The sequence below is a fragment of the Artemia sp. Qi Xiang Cuo genome, chromosome 2 (genome assembly GCF_049724085.1).
Source record: "Artemia sp. Qi Xiang Cuo chromosome 2, ASM4972408v1, whole genome shotgun sequence".
In the NCBI taxonomy this organism is placed as follows: domain Eukaryota; kingdom Metazoa; phylum Arthropoda; class Branchiopoda; order Anostraca; family Artemiidae; genus Artemia; species Artemia sp. Qi Xiang Cuo.
This window is the reverse complement of record NC_142795.1, coordinates 17,806,179-17,823,903: the sequence shown is the minus strand read 5'-3', so window position 1 is coordinate 17,823,903 and position 17,725 is coordinate 17,806,179. Positions and strand designations below refer to the sequence as shown.

General features: G+C 35.3%; 1 protein-coding gene across 1 annotated transcript in view; it reads left to right on the top strand.

Annotated features, from left to right (window-relative positions):
• The window catches only part of LOC148954961 (transient receptor potential protein-like), a 95,530-nt gene extending 83,454 nt beyond the window's left edge, over positions 1-12,076 (top strand). The window contains exons 13-14 of the mRNA XM_089105825.1: positions 3,872-4,185; positions 10,943-12,076. Of these exons, the coding sequence (XP_088961951.1) occupies positions 3,872-4,185; positions 10,943-11,107 (479 nt within the window). The 3' untranslated portion in view covers positions 11,108-12,076. The remainder of the gene's footprint in view (positions 1-3,871; positions 4,186-10,942) is intronic.
• Positions 12,077-17,725: the final 5,649 nt, after the last annotated feature.

Below are 17,725 nucleotides of genomic sequence, written 5' to 3'. Positions count from 1 at the left end.
AAAAGCCAAAGTCTAACATAAAGAACAAGGTATTTCGGATGGGGGTAGCTAACTTCATATACGAGATAATTTCCATTCGTCTTATTTTTTAACGATGCTCCTTATTTCTAGTTGAAAATGCTTATTTTTTAATTTAATTGGGGTGAAAAGTCAAAGTCTAACATAAAGAACAAGGTATTTCGGAGGGGGCAGCTCACTTCATATACGGGTAATTTCCATTAGTATTAGTTTTTTAACGATTCTCCTAATTTCTAGTTGAAAATGCTTATTTTTTAATTTAATTGTGATGAAAATTCAAAAGTCTAACATAAAAGAACAAGGTATTTCGGAGGGGGGCTCGTTACTGATATTGATATTAGTGCGTAAACTACAAACTGACAAAAATATCCAGAACTTTTTTTTTCTTATAGCCTTGACTTTGTTTGACTTTGACTTTTGACTTGACTTTTTATAGCCTTGTTTTTGCTCAAAATTCGACAAAGTAATGACTGTTAGGCTAGTTAATTTTGCATGATATTTCGAAAGCCAATTAAGATGAAGAAATGTATTCAAAGTCAAGGCTATAAGAAAAAAAAGAAGTTTTGGATATTTTTGTCAGTTTGTAGTTTACGCACTAATATCAATATCAGTAACGAGCCCCCCTCCGAAATACCTTGTTCTGTTATGTTAGACTTTTGACTTTTCATCACAATTAAATTAAAAAATAAGCATTTTCAACTAGAAATAAGAGCATCGTCATCAGATACGCCAGCACTAATAAATGATCCTTTTGAAATTCTGCTAACAACATCGATTCTCAAGGTAAAAGTTGAAAAACGGGGCAAGCAGGTGTTACAATCCTTTTGTTTTTGCTCAAAATTCGACAAAGCAATGACTGTTAGGCTAGTTTATTTTGCATGTTATTTATAAATCCAATTAAGATTAAGAAATGTCTTCAAAGTAAAGGCTATAAGAAAAAAAAACTTCTGGGTATTTTTGTCAGTTTGTAGTTTACGCACTAATATCAATATCAGTAACGAGCCCCCCCTCCGAAATAACTTGTTCTTCTATGTTAGAATTTTGACTTTTTATCACAATTAAATTAAAAAATAAGCATTTTCAACTAGAAATAAGGATCATCGTCATCAGATACGCCGGCATTAATAATCGATCCTTTTGAAATCCTGCTAACAACATCGATTCTCAAGGTAAAAGTTGGAAAATGGGGCAATCAGGTGTTACAATCCTTTTGTTTTTGCTCAAAATTTGACAAAGCAATGACTGTTAGGCTAGTTTATTTTGCTTGATATTTCTAAAGCCAATTAAGATGAAGAAATGTCTTCAAAGTCAAGGCTATAAGAAAAAAAAGTTCTGGATATTTTTGTCAGTTTGTAGTTTACGCACTAATATCAATATCAGTAACAAACCCATCTCCGAAATACCTTGTTCTTTTATGTTAGACATTTGACTTATCATCACAATTAAATTAAAATATAAGCATTATCAACTAGAAATAAGGAGCATCGTTAAAAAACTAAGACGAATGGAAATTACCCGTATATGAAGTGAGCTGCCCCCTCCGAAATACCTTGTTAGACTTTGACTTCTCACCCCAATTAAATAAAAAAAGAAGCATTTTTAACTAGAAATAAGGAGCATCGTTAAAAACTAAGACGAATGGAAATTATCTTGTATATGAAGTTAGCTACCCCCTCCGAAATACCTTGTTCTTTATGTTAGACTTTGGCTTTTCATTCCCAATTAAATTAAAAAATAAGCATTTTCAGCTAGAAATAAGGAGCATCGTTAAAAAAAACTAAGACGAATGGAAATTATCTTCGATTCTGAGTATTTTTGGTTTTCCCTCCAAAATTGACCCCCCCCTGCCCTCAGAAATGGGGGAACGAAGGGCCTCTGAGCCTTCCCCTTGAGGCAGTTCCCGTTTATTTTCGATTCTGAGTATTTTTGGTTGTCCCTCCACAATTGACCCCCCCCCTCCTTTGCCCTCAGAAATGGGGGTAGGAGGGGCCTCTGAGCCTTCCCCTTCAGGCAGATCCCGTTTATTTTCAATTCTGAGTATTTTTGGTTTTCCCTCCAAATTGACCCCCCTCCCTGCCCTCAGAAATGGAGGAAGGAGGGGCCTCTGAGCCTTGCCCTTCAGGCAGATCCCATTTATTTTTGATTCTGAGTATTTTTGGTTTTCACTCCAAAATTGTCGAAGTAAACGTAGGCCTCTTGCGGATTTAGATGGTGCAATTTCACTGTGCTTCTCCCAGTAAAAAATCACAAGTACTTCGTTTCAAAAACTTCATTAGCAATAGTGCCACAAAAAAAAACATTATTCGAGTACGGCTAAAAATTACATAACTATTTTTGATCAAACTAACCCTTAGAAAACCAAGACTAATAAATGTATTCAGGTACAATACTCGTAGGACATCATTGGCGCGAGCTATGAGACCTTGAAGGTTCCCCGTTCCCCTCTGCAATTTTTATTTCTTTATCGTACGCAAAAGTTGTAAGACTGGCACCGGGAGTATAAAAAATTAATGTATCAGCATACACTAGAAATAAAAGTGACCCTAAAACAGATCTTTATGCGACATCATACTTTATTTGCGGTTGTAACACTTGCAGCGGGATTAATCACAACCCATATTCATCTTCCATACAAATCCTCATTGATCAAGCAGTTTTTTGGTGTGCTATGCCCATAAAAAGAAAATTTTGGCCCAAAACCTTATTGACTTAATTATTTTCTATTTGAGAAAAGTTTAAGATATATACATAAATGAGGCAAAGAATAGTGTTTTAGTTGTACGACAAATAGTCCCTTCACTGAGTCTTTAAAAACTATCCCGTTTCTCGGGAGCTGAGTCTCCCTACATTAAACTAACAGTTTGCTTGACTGTTTCACATTTTTTCAAATTCAATTGGGCATTGTTGAAAATCATTCATTAAGTTTTTGAAAAATATAACTCCAAGTATGGAATCCCGAGCTGACCATTTCAGTGGTGGTAATAAAAAATACACAAGAACATACTAGTAAAAACGTCAGGTTTCATATTTTAGCATTTGGTATTCATTTGCCCTAGGCCTTGATGCTGTATAGACTGATTCAATCGTTGCTCCATTTGTTCAGGAATGCATGAAACATCTATATATATATATATATATATATATATATATATATATATATATATATATATATATATATATATATATATATATATATATATATATATATATATATATATATATATATATATATATACATATATAATATATACATATATATATATATATATATATATATATATATATATATATATATATATATATATATATATATATATATATATATATATATATATATATATATATATATATATATATATATATATATATATACTCAATTGAGTAATCAATAAAATTAATTTAGAGATATAAAAAAAGACATCCACGCAGAACAGTTTTCAACTGAATAAGCCTTATAGAAAGGAATGTCTAAGCCTAAGTGGAGAATTAAATCCAAAATTAAGAAATCAGTCAATTGGGTTTTTTTAGTTTTTGTTGCGTCAAGTCTACTTATATAAAAAATGTAAGAAATTAGTAAATCAAGGGAAACATCTTTCGTATTTCGTGACGTTGAAGTAATTGGAAACAGGAGCAAAAGCAAAACTATTAAAAATAAAGCTTAAGGAAATCAAACTTCTGTATAAACTCTTATTTATACTCAACTGCCTTCCGCTAGATAAAGAGCAAATACTGTAAGCTTTTCTCAGGAAGTAAATGTTGTCTTTATGATTTATTAAGATCAACTTTATTTACAAAGACTCGTATAAGTTTTATCTCTGATGAAAATTTAGTACAATATTTTAAATCTTTTTAGAGGAGAAAACGGACGATACAGCCAAAAACGTAGAAAACGGAGCTCTTAAAAATTCAAACGAGTCCAACAGGAGTGAAAATATTGCCCAAGTTAACACCAACTCTCAGAGCATTGCCGAAGAAAAAGAAACTATGCCAAAGGTAGTGACTAGCCAAAATGAAAAACCTACGCAAAACCTTGAAACAAGGGAGAATTCGCAACCTATAATGTCTACTATAGACCCGCCGTTTCCGTCTCCTAGTTCAGGCATGACAACTGCAGAGAAGCCAGGTGTATGTTCTACTGCAAGTACCATAGCTACTCCACGGCCGATAGTAAGTTTCTTCCTTCTGTTTTAAATTAGAATAAATTCTTATTTTTTATTCCACGATATTTCGTGGAATACTAAATAAGAGCTTTTCAAATAATCTTCAATTAAATAGGCGATTAATTTTGATGTAATGAATTAGAATACATAACCCAGGCCATCACTGGTTTTGGTGTAAAGTATGTTGGAGGTGACATATGTTGGATAGTTTAAATTTCATACCCTAATTTCTGATATGTCATTATTGTTTGCCGAATTTGTGCCAAATTGTTCACTGTTTTAAGTTAAAACTATGCATTAAACTAATGAATTAAACATGGAGTTTCTATTATATTATCCACCTATTATTTATCACATACACACAAAAAACAGAAAAAAGTCATCAAGTAAGCTAACTACTCACTGAACACGGCTTTTCCTTGTCATTCTTAAAGTATTTTGGAAATTTCCCGTTTCAAATTCCAGCATTAATTTGTCAGAATATAGATTAAATATAAAATAGCAGTTAGCAGTTGAAATAGCAGTTTGTGAACAAAAATAAAACCGTTTGTGGTAACGAACTGTAAGTAAGGAGCGACCAGGCTCAATAGTAAACGAAACTAAAAGACGGAATTTTGATACCATAGATACATCAAAAGAATCGAATTTTTATGCTGATTTAAATATATAAGTTTCATTAAGTTTAGTCTTACCCATCAAAGGTCACGAGCCCGAGAAAAATTGCCTTATTTTCGAAAGAAGGCAGAAACACCCCCTAAAAGTCATAGAATCTTAATGAAAATCATGCATCAGATTCAGCGTATCAGAGACCCCTACTATAGAAGCTTCAAGCTCCTATCCGCAAAAATGTGGAATTTTGTATTTTTTTTTGCCAGAAAAAAGTTCACGGATGCGTTTTTGTTTGATTTTTTGTTTGTTTTTCCCAGGGGTGATCGTATCGACCCAGTGGTCCTAGAATATTGGGACTCATTCGAACGAAATTAAAAGTTATAGTGCCCCTTTTAAGTGACCAACAAATTGGTCACTTAAAAGTGACCCGTCCCACGCCCTTTTTCTCAAAATCATTTAAAATCATTTTGTTCAGCATAGTTGAATGGCCTAATAACTATTCCTTTGGAGATTTCATGACCCCTCACTGCCCCCTGAAGAAAGGTCTTTAAGTCACAAAATTTGTCCATTGTTTACGTATAGTATTTGTTATTGGGAAGTAGGCTATGCATACATAATTCGGGTGGGGAGGGCAAATTTCCGGCTAGTCGGATTTTCCGCGAGCATAATTTTCCATGAGGAGAGAAGTTTCCAGGGAGTAAATTATCCAGGGGAAATTTTACACTGGGGGAATTTGCCAAAATTCCTATACAAAATGCTTTTTAGATTTCTTGCTTTCTCTTTTCCGTCTCAATTTTACGCGTGGAGTTGTTAAGGGTAATTGCCCGGGTAAATTTTCACTGGGTTTTGAATTTTCTAGAGACTATATCCGTGAGGAGGGTATTTTTTCGTGGAGGTGAGGCCAGATTTCCTGGGATTATTTAAAAAACGATCAGAAACTAAATAATAAAACAAGTTTTTTTAGTACTAAAGTTTTTTAGTACTTTCGAAAAAACCTTCTCATTGTTCCAATTAAACGAACATAGTGTTTCAGAAGTCGTTGTTAAGGAATTGGGAGAAAATGTAAACTTTAGCGTAAAGAGCGAGGTGTTGAGGAGGAGGCAACCCCCTTCATATACGGAATAATCTGTTCTGTTTAATTAAGTTTTAATGTCGCTCCTTACTTTCTGCTAAAAAAATCTTTTTTATATTTAATTTCTGAACGTTTTTGAATTAATGCAGGTTTTGTAATTAGCTAACCGTCTATGAATAATTAAAATGAAATTTGCATGCTAATTTTACTTTTTTTGTCTAAATGGATTTCTCAAAGTTTTCATGGTACGAATTTGAGAAAAGCCGGGAGGGTGCGTAGTTGTCCACCAATTTTTTTGGTTCCTTAAAAGGGCACTAAAACTTTTAGTTTTGTTTACGAACTTTTTCATTAGTAATAAATTTACGTATGTCGGAGCCTTCGGTCCTGTTTTTTTTTCAGATAAATGTCCTTCTATATTCTTCTTTGGTTCTGGTAATTATCCCCTTTTCTGTGCGTGGTAATCTCTAATTGTCTCTGAATAATAGTAACGGTATTTTTTCCTTGATTGCGTAGTTAGCTAGTCATTGATGGTAACTGCGTAATTATATCGGTGAGTCATCCGGCTAGAAGTTTGGATATCACTTTTTTGGTCCAAGTTGACGGTGGTGAAAAAGGGTCATACAGTTTATTTATTTGAATTAAGTTGATAATCGGTAACGGTTTAGATTGGCTTGAAAACGCGTTGCTTCCGGGAAGAATTCACCCGCAGCAAATACGCGGCTTACCGTTCTAGGGGCAAGATTTATTATGTTTTATCAGTTCTTGTACAGAGTTAAAAGAGTGAATACAGTAGATCTTTTCTTTATAATCTTTGACTTTTTGATTAGTCTAGGTGGAGCCTGGAAGCCTACAGAGGCTGAGATCATATTACTTGACATAGGAAGAAAATCCTATACACAGCAATGGAAGGAAAGGGAATTGGGGAGGTTTAATCTTTATGGTGCCTGAGGCCAAATAGTGTGGTACTTTGGTACCCCAAGGAAAGTACACTTGTCAGAGAACCCTGACGGTTTTGTAAACCGCCAGAGACGATAAGCAGAAATCCCGCCAGGTTTCTCTAATAGAATTAGAGATTTCCCCACAATCAGAAGCTTAATTTCATTATAATGCTGAATCAGCATTATAAGCCCATTCTTTTGATATATTTATTGACATCAAAATTCCGTTTTTTTAAAGTTTCAATTACTATTGAGCCGTATCGCTTATTTTTTACTGTTTTCTATTACGTATATGCTATTACGTATATGAGGGGGTTCGATCCCTAGTCAATACTTCGCTTTTTACACTGAAGTTCGAATTTTGTTCGAAAGATAAACCCCTGAATCACAAAGGCCGTTTAATTAGAATAGGTAGCTCTTATGAAAGTACTAAAAAACTTTAGCGTAAAGAGCGAGGTATTGAATAGGGGGCAAACCCCTTCATATAATTTCTGTTCGTTTTAAGTTTTAATGTTGCTCCCTACTTTCAGTTGAAAAAACTTATTTGTTTTATTTAATTTCTGATCGTATTTTAAATAATGCTGGGGAATCCGGCGCCCCCTTCATAGAAATGTCCCTTCCCCCAAGGAAAAATTATCATGGAAAGATCCTCCGACTTAAACTCCTCCTCCAACCCCCCCCCTCCCACCAGAAAATTGATCCCTCCTGAAAACGTCTGTATACTTCCCAAAAACCAATACTATGTAAACAATAGGCAAAGTTCATAACTTGCAGCCCTTTCCCTGGGACCTGTGGGGAATTAAGTCGTCCTCAAAGACATATTTATTAGAATTTCGACTACGCTGAACAAAATGTGTATCTTAAAATTTTGATTGGGTGACTTCGGGAAAAAAGAACGTGGGAGGGGGCCAAGTTGCCCTCCAATTTTTTTAGTCACTTAAAAAGGGCACTAGAACTTTTAATTTCCGTTCAAATGAGTCCTCTGACGATATTCTTAGACTACTGGATCGATAAGACCATCCCTGGAAAAACAAAACAAATAAAAACGAATCCGTGATCTTTCTTCTGGCAAAAAATACAAAATTCCACATTTTTGCAGATAGGAGCTTGAAACTTCTACATTAGGGTTTTCTGATACCCTTAACCTGATGGTGTGATTTTCACTAAAATTCTACCACTCCTTTAAAGCGTTCCCCCCTTTTTTCGCAAATCAGACGATTGTATTCAGACTCATAACTTTTAATTGGTAAAATTAAACTTGGTGGAACTTATATATTTGAAATCAGCATAAAAATTATGATTCTTTTGATATATCTACTTGTATCAAAATTCAGTTTTTTTGTAGTTCCGGTTACTATTGGGCCGGGTCGCTCTTACTTACAGTTCGTTACCACGAACTGTTCGATAATGTCATCAAGAAACCGACTCCAGAAATGGGGCTTCAGAGGAAAGAACTCAGAGCAGATATCCCAATAAATTCTTGGTAAGAAGTGACTAAAAAAGTTGAAAGGCTTACAACCCTTGATAGACCTATTTTTGTGTGAAAGATTGATTATTACATCGGAAACACAAGGAAAAATTATTCCAAATGCGGACAAGACGCAGAATGGTTTCGATATATAACGTTTTATATTCCATTTGATCGACATTATTTTGTAGTTTGCTTTGAAGAAACAAGTTCGCATTTTCCAGTATAATAGGAAGGTGTAGGCCTACCTAGAAATTGCATCGAAACTAGCCAAAAACGTGTCTTTTTTTCATATCAATGTCTTTCATTTTTCAACAAGTTGAACTGAACTTCTAATATATAATGATTACGTAGACATAAAGGGGTAAAAAAATGTGGACAGCCATTTTCCCCATCTCTTGTGGTTGGAGAGCTATAAGAAGATAAATGGAACGTAGAGGAGCTACATTGTGGGTGTTGGAAGATTATCGAATTTAGGAGCGGAGCAACCTTTAGGATAAACCATATTGTTCTTCTGTGGAATAATGAGTCTTTCATTTACCAAAATTCCTAACTCTTCTCGTATTCATCTGATGAAATTATCAGCAGGGTTTAGATCTGTAGGATTGTATGGGTTTTTGTCCGATGAAATGTCCATAACTTTTTTTTTATTAAAAGACGATTTATCAAGAATAACAACTTTTTCCCCTTTGTCTCTGCCTTTGTGAAATGATGTCTTCATCTTGTTTTTAACTTTTTCGGAATTTACGTGTCTTTTTTATTTTTTGAACTTGATGAATACGGTGTAAGATCAATAAAACTCTTTACCACCTCGTCTCGAAGTAAATCTGGGTTTTTACATTGCTTAGAGGGCCAAATATCCCTGACTCCAAACTGGAAATTACTTCTGAGAAATTTACTCGTGTTGGAAGCAAACGGAATTTTGCTCCCTTAGACAAGATACATGTTTCTTTCAGTGAAAGAACTTTAGAAGAAAGATTTTCTATGGTTGGACCAGGACATAGCCTAGGAAGAAAGCATCTGGAGTTTTGAAGTTTTTTATATTCTAATTTAGAAAATTTCTCAAATAAACAAGACTTATCCATGTAAAAATCGTGGCGAAAGGAACTTTGAACTATTCTTGAAATTTGCTGAAATTCCACAGGTGAGAAGTTCCTCTGTAAAAACATCAAATTTTGGAAATTGTACTGCTAAGGAAGAAACGTTGGTATTAATGGTATCTTGAAGTATGGATCAATGATTGAAAACCAACTCTATCGCTAAATTGGCTTTCAGATTGAGTAGCTAGATTAAGATGGAAACAAAGCGGATCCAGAAGGATTCTTTTTGCCCAATGATTATGTAATAGTTCTTGTTGGTTTATTATTTTAGCGTATTTTTTTTTAGACAAATTGTAAAACATAAGAAACAAACTTGGTCTTGTGCTCACTGTAAGCATGTCGTAAAGAATTCTAAGACCGCGCTGGTTATACTACTATTACAACTATCAACTCACCGCAGCACCAAGCCACCTGAGGCCAACACAGGTACGCACACTTCCTCCATCCCAATCTGTTCAAAGCCTCTTTCTTTACACCTTGCCAAGAAGTTCCCATTACCCTTAAATCATTCTTTGCGATATCCTCCCACCCAAACCGAGAACAACCTACTTTTCGTTTAGCCTTAGACGGTTGGCCGACAAGGACAATCTTTGGCAATCTGTCATTCTTCATCCACAACACATGTCCTAGTCTTTTCATCCTTTCTCTTTAGAGCCCTAGAAAGCGGGATTGAACCACACTTTCGTACAGCCTACTGTTTGAAATACAGTCAATCAGTCAGGTACGCAATACAATCCGTAGGCAATTTCTCTGGAAAGTATCTAGCAAATCTTCCTCCGTTTCTCGGAGCGCCCATGCTTCAGAGCCATATTTGATCACTATCATCACTATAGCTTCCAATAATATAATATTGATTCTTTTCTTCGAAACTTTTTCATCTTTGAAAAACCCCTTGGGCCTTGGTTATTCTACTTTTACCTTCTTCACTGCACCCACCATCTTTCCTAATAATACTACCAAGGCAAGTAAAGCTGTCCATTTTATCTATCTTTTGGTTACCCAACGTCACCTTTTCATCTTCACTTATTCCTAGCCTTAGTGGCTTAGTCTTTTTAAAATTAATTCTCAAACCTATTCTAGCACCCTGAACTCGTAAAACCTCTAAAAGTTTATTTATTTTGCTCACACTTTCATCTTGGATGCTTAAATCATCAGAATAATCCAAGTCCAGAAAATTTTTACATCCCTCTTTGATTCTGTGTTCTCCCATAGCCTTTCCTGTGGTTATGCATGACAAATTGAAAAAAATTGCGAAGAAGAAATGACGAGGATATTTCTAGCGAGTAAAAAATGAAAGGATGAATATACAAGAATTTTGGTCAAGGCTCGACCAGTCTCAGTAGAGTAGAGGTTTTGACCGAATTATATTCATGTTTACGCTTCCTTTTTTCACTAGCTGGAAGTATCCTCATTTTTTCCTCTCAAAATTTTTTTCATCTGTCATGCATGGCCAGTGTGGTTTTAGAAATTATTTAGTTTAGTTTCTGTTAAATGTAGTCTCCATAGTTTTTTTTCCCTAAAAATCTAGCGTAAAACAATTACTTTTCAGTAGCTGAATCTATACCTTCTTGTTTCAGGTGCCAACATCTGAACCAAAACCGGGGGCCTTGGCCCCACCTCCGACGACTCGCAGCCCTTCACCAAATCTAGCTCCTCCTCCGAGATCTTCAAGTTCTACAGGTTCATATGGAACTGCTGGGAAATCTAAAGTGACAGGACAGCCCAAAACAGGATGGCTATGAGAGATCAAAAATTTTTCTCTACTAATGCACCCTTCCGATAGATCTATTCAAAAGATATAGCTGAAACTCAACATTTTGCTTAGCCCCCCTAAGATATAATGAAGCTGGTATAATACCTTATTAAAGATCCTTTATGGTGTCTTTAAAAGCTACCACTTCAAGACACCATAAAGGACTTGGAGACCAAAATTCAGATTATTATTTTTTCGTTTTTTTTTTTATTGGCTTTGAGGTATGGTTCAGAGAGAGAAAGAGAAAGAGAGAGAGAGAGAGAGAGAGAGAGAGAGAGAGAGAGAGAGAGAGAGAGAGAGAGAGAGAGAGAAAAATGGGCAACCAATGTGGAAGCATCTAGGTGGACGGTTTATTTTTTATCAGTGTTTTCAAAGTGCAAATTTATAATATTTTGGGACGGAAAGGAATTTAGGGCTGGAAAAAATTGGGACATGTGACTTAATGAAGCAGATTACAAAGAAAAAGGGTAGAAGAGAATGTGTAATACCTACTAGCTAATATGTAACTGTCAGTTCATCGTCGGGCATGTATATGGGGGAACTTTTAGGATTCCATCCCCTTCCCCAGAACCTTATGATTAAAAAAAATCTACAGTTGCTAATAATTTTCTTATAATTTTCCTGTTTTTAGCTGTTTTAAATTAAGTCCCCCTTCTCCGAAACGTTGTTCCCTCCCCCAAAAAATTATCCCCCGCGGCCTATCTGTTCATAGGCTACAGAGTAAAATTTTCAATCCATAACTCAAAATAATATGTTACGAAGAATTTTGCCATGTATTAGAATTTGAAGGTTAAGAATATTTTGTAAAGAAATTTCCAGATTAATATTAAAACGATTCATTTTTAGTTTTAGTGTAGGTTTTTATTTGTTTTTTCGTGTTTTTTTGTTGTTGTTGTTTATTTTACGTTGTTTCTGTCCCGATACTAATATATTTAAGGAAGAAATAAAATCTAGTGTCGTTAAACGTTGGTTTTGGACTAAATTCTTCTTTTTGGAGAACACAGATCTTGGGCAAATAAATAGAAGGAAATATAACCGAGATTCCTTTAATTTGGTGGATGTGTTCAAGAAAAAGAAATGTGTGAAAACATTCTTTGAAAAGGTCTGAAAACGTGTTATTACCAGGGGTCAGCAATCACCTTTTGAACAAATTTTCTTTCGATATTTTAAAAAAATTAGTAAAGCCAGGTTACAAAACTTCCAAAAATCAGCTCAGAAATCAATTCCTGAAAATTTTCGGAACTCCTATTAATCAAACTCCACTACCCTCTTTAAAAATTGCCTTCCCAAGGCCAGAACATAAATTGCACTTTACTGAAAAAAATATAAATAATTTTACTTTTATAACTTTAATAAATTAAATAATATTAAGATTTTGTAGCCCAACTACAAAATCCTAATGTTAATTCTATCTTAAATATAATTAAAAAAATATCAGTATATGTATATTAAACTGACAATGCACATTCACTTCTATTTTTTTAAGTAAAGTGCAAGTTATGTTCTGGCCTTGGGAAGGCATAGGGGTTTTGAGCCCAAATTATGTTAATTTCTGCTCCTTTTGAGTTTGACTCGATTATTTATTGTAATTTCTATTCGTTTTGAGTTTCATTCATTTATCGATGCTGATTTGTGGTAGTTTCACGCTGGTCAAATTATTTGATTTTATTTTTGCTCTTTTTTTATTTAGTAAAATTCATTACTTTTCTTTGTAAAAATTGTGTTTTGGAAAGTTTTTTTTTCAAATAATTTCTGTTAGTTTTATATTGAGATAGTCTTTTCAGAAAAAAAGAAAATAATACTTTAAATCTTTTTGTTTTTTTAAAGATTTATAGTTTTGCTTGCTATATGTATGCTGGAGAAAAAATTTCAGCAATTTTTAACAATATACACCCTCTTAAAAATCTGGACACAAATAGAAGTGTTTGATTTAGTTTCATACCTCGTCTAGTTGACCTGAAATAGAAAACTTGATACCATTCGCAAAAAAAATCTGTTTACTTTCTTTGATAGCTTGGATACGCTTATGCTATTTTGATTTGGTTAAATTTTAAGAGCAGAAGGAGTCCCAAAAGTTTGAACATAATACCCTCAGTCGTTCTTGGGATACTGATGAGATGCCTTATCGGGGATTAGCATTAACACAGTGTATTTTTATTTAGTCTTATGGCAACATTTATTTTTTAAAAATAAAGTCAAATGGGAGGGTGGGGGTGGGAGGTGGATTAGTTTTCCTCCAATCACTTTTGACTATTAAAAAGGGCATCAACCCTTTCTGTTTTCAATCAAATGAGCCCTTTTCGAAGTTCCTGCGACAAATCCTTCGATACAAAATGCCCTGGTCTAAACAACAACAGCAACAAAAAAATAATACATTATACCCACATCGACCTTTACTGTAAAAATGTCAAGCCTTCCAATTACTTTCGACTATTAAAAAGGGCACTAGGTCTTTCGATTTCCAATCGAATGAGCTTTTTTTGAGTTTCTACGACAAAACTTTCTATAAACACCTAATATGTCCTCAGGGCATGAATTACAAGCCTTACCTTAAGGAGTGTGGGGGTGGTTGTCATTCTCAGAGACCTAATTACCAGAGCTTTCAACTACATTACACAAACTTAATGTCACATAACTTTTATTGGATATTTCTAGAAACATGGCTGACGAGGAATGGGTGTTAGTCTCTCTCCAATCGCTTTCAACTATTAAAAAAGGTACTAGCCCTTTCAATTTCCAATCAAATAAGCCCATTTGAAGTTTCTACGACAACGCTTTCAATAAAAACCTTATATGCCCCCAGGGGATAACTTACAACCCTCGCCCTGAGGGCTGGGGGGGGGTTTGTCATCATCACAGACCTAAATTTCCAGAACTTTCTACTACTTTGAACACAATGGCTATCTGAAAATTTTGATTGGATGTTTTTGGGTGAATGGTGGGCGTGAGAGAGGGGTTAGTTACCCTCCAATCACTTTCAACTATTTAAAAGGGCACTAGACCTCTCAATTTCCAATTGAATGAGCCCCTTTTGAAGTTTTTACGGCAATTCTATCATTAAAAACCTTCTATACCGCCAAGGTGAGACTTACAACCGTTACCGTGTGGACTTTGGGAGTTTTTTCATCCACTAATACATAATTTCCAGACCTTCAACTACGTTGAACAAAATAACTATCTCTAAACTTTTTTTGAATGTGTTTTGGGAAAGAAAACGCAAAAGAGGGGGGTGGGGGTTAATTACTCTCCCATCACTTTCGACTATTAAAAAGAGCAATTTCAATTTCCAATGTAATGAGTCCCTTTTAAATTTTTTACAACTTTCTATATGAATCTTATATGCCCCAGGGCATAACTTGCAACCCTTGTACTGAAATCTTTGATGGGTTTATCATCCTTAAAGATCTAATTTCCAGAACTTTCGAACATGTTGAACAAAATGGATATCTTAAAATTTTGAATGGATGTGTTTGGGGAAATGATGGGCATGAGAGGGGGGTTAGTTGTCCTTCAATCACTGTCGACTTTTAAAAGGGCACTATCCCTTTCAATTTCCAATTGAATGAGCCCTTTTGTATGTTTTTACAACATCACTTTCAATTAAACCCTTATATGCTCCCAGGGTATAACTTAAAACCCTTGCCCTGAGGGTTGTGAGGGGATGGGCTGTCATCCTTAAAGACCTAATTTCCAAAACTTTCAACTGCGTTGAACAAAATGGCTATCGAAAAATTTTGATTGGATGTGTTTGAGTAAATGGTGGGTGTGAGAGAGGGGTTAGTTGCCCCCAAATTACTTTCGACTAGTAAAAGGGGAACTAGCCCGTTGAATTTCCAATCGAATGAGCCCTTTTTCAAGTTTCTACAACAAACATTTCGATAAAAACCTTATATGCCCCCAGGGCATAACTTATAACCCTTGCCCTGAAGACTGTGGGGTGAGTGTCCTGCTCAAAGGTATAATTTTCTGAACTTTAAACTGCGTGGAACAAAATGACTATCTAAAAAATTTGATTGGATACGTTTGGAGAAATGGTGGCCGTGGAAGGGGTGTTAGTTGCCTTCCAATCACTTTCGACTATTCAAAAGGGCACTAGCCATTTCAATTTCCAATCGAATAAGCCCTTTTTGAAGTTTCTACAACGACGCGTTCAGTAAAAACCTTATATCCCCCCAGGGCATAACTTACAACCCATGCCCTGAGGGTTGTGGGGGAGTGTCCTCCTCAAAAACATAATTTTTATCTGGAAATCCACAACACTGAACAATACTGGCTATCTAAAAATTTTGACAGGATGTGTTTGAGGAAAAGTTGGGGGAGAGAGAAGGGGGCTAGTTGCCCTCAAATCACTTTAGACTATTAAAAAGGGCACTAGACCTTTGAATTTCCAATCGAATGAGCCTTTTTTCAAGTTTCTACGACTAAGATTTCAGTAAAAACTTATATGCCCCCAAGGCATAACTTATAACCCTTGCTCTGAAGACTCTGAGTGGAGTGTCCTGCTCAAAGGTATAATTCCCTGAACTTTAACTGCGTGGAACAAAATGGCTATTTCAAAATTTTAAATGGATGTGTTAAACACATCCAATCAAAATTGTTAAACACATCCAATCAAAACTAACACCCCTTCCAACGCCCACCATTTCCCCAAAAACATTGTGTTTGGGGAAATGGTGGGCGTGGAAGGGGTGTTAGTTGCCTTCCAATTAGTTTCGACTATTAAAAAGGGCACAAGCCATTTCAATTTCTAATCGAATGAGCCCTTTTTGAAGTTTCTACGACAATACGTTCTTTCAAAACCTCATATGCACCCAGGGCATAACTTACAACCCTATTTCTGAGGGATGTAAGGCGGTTGTCCTCCTCACAGGCATAATTTTCAGAACTTTCAACTACGTTAAACAAAATGGCTATCTCAAAATTTTGATTGGATGTGTTTGGGGGAAAGGTGGGCGTGAGAGGGGGGTTAGTTACCGTCCAATCACTTTCAACTATTAAAAAAGGCACTAGCCCTTTGAATTTCCAATCAAATGATCCTTTTTTGAAGTTTCTATGACAACACCTTCTATAAAAATCTTATATGCCCCCAGGGCATAACTTACAACCCTTGCCCAGAGGGGTATGGGGGAGTGTCCTCCTCAAAAACATGTTTTTTTATCTGGAAATCAACTACGCTGAACAAAATGACCGTATCAAACTTTTTCGTAGATTTAACTTTGGGACTAATGGGCGTGGGGGGGAGGGGGCTAATTGCCCTCCCATAACTTCCGACCATGAAAAATGGAAATATCTCATTGAATTTCCCTTCAAATGAGCTCTGTTTAAAGTTTATATGACAACGCCTTCTATAAAAATCTTATATGCTCCCAGGGCATAACTTAAAACCCTTGCCCCGAGGGCTGTGGGGGAGTGTCCTCCTCAAAAAGATATTTTTTATCTAGAAATCAACTACGCTCAACAAAATGGATATCTCAAAATTTTGATTGGATGTGTCTGGGGGAATGATGGGCGTAGGGGGGGGGGGGCTAGTTGCCCTCCAATGACTTTCGACCATTAAAAAGGGCACAAGCCACTCCAACTTGCAATCGAATGAGCCCTTTTCGAATTTTCTACGACAACTCCTTCGATACGAAGTGCCCGGGTATGGAGAACCAAAAAAAAAACACATTGTGCCCACATCGTTCTTTACTTAGGCAGCGCTAGCGTGCTGCCTATGATATTCTCGTGAACATGATTGATTTTAAGCCTATTTTTTATCTTTCTTTCGACTCTGATTTTATTCAAATAGTAATTATAGCTAAGCACAGCTACATACACGATTCATCTGCAAACACCCCTGCTACAACATTTAAATAAAGCAACAATATAAAAATACTTTTACCTATTCCCACTTCGTAACCAAAAACTGTGTGATTACACATCAAATCCAAACAGAGAGAACTGCTACTAACAACTCACTGTAACATAAAGCCACATGAGATCAATACAGATACTTTTTATCATGAAATTATCTGTATACCGTACGATGTACCTGCTATTTCATAATTTTTCCATGGGAACATATTTGAAAGAAACAGACTCATCACTATCAAGATGACCTTATGACTTGGCCTAGCTTTACTTCTCGACTGTGTTCTGTATGAATCACAAGTACCATCGAGCAATGTTGGCAATATAAAATATGCAATAGCATTCTAGTAAACTAAAAAGTTTATACTAATAAAGATGTAGATGACATGCAAGAACATGAAATACTACTACTACTACTACTAGCAACTCACTGCATCATAAAGACACCTGAGGCCAATACAGCTACGTTTTAACAAGAAAATATCTGAAAATGTTTAATATTATAGTACAAAAGGCATGCGAAAACATGAATAAAGAACTACCACTATTAACTCCCTATTACATTATGACACCTGAGGTGAATACAGATACGTTTTGTCAGGAAAATATCTAAAAATATTTAAGGTATAGTACAAATGGATTGCAAAAAAAACATGAGAATAGTACTACTACTACAACTCACTCGTTTTATCAAGAAAATATCTGAAAATTTTTAAGGTATAGCAAAAATGGATCGCAAAAAAATGAAAATAGAACT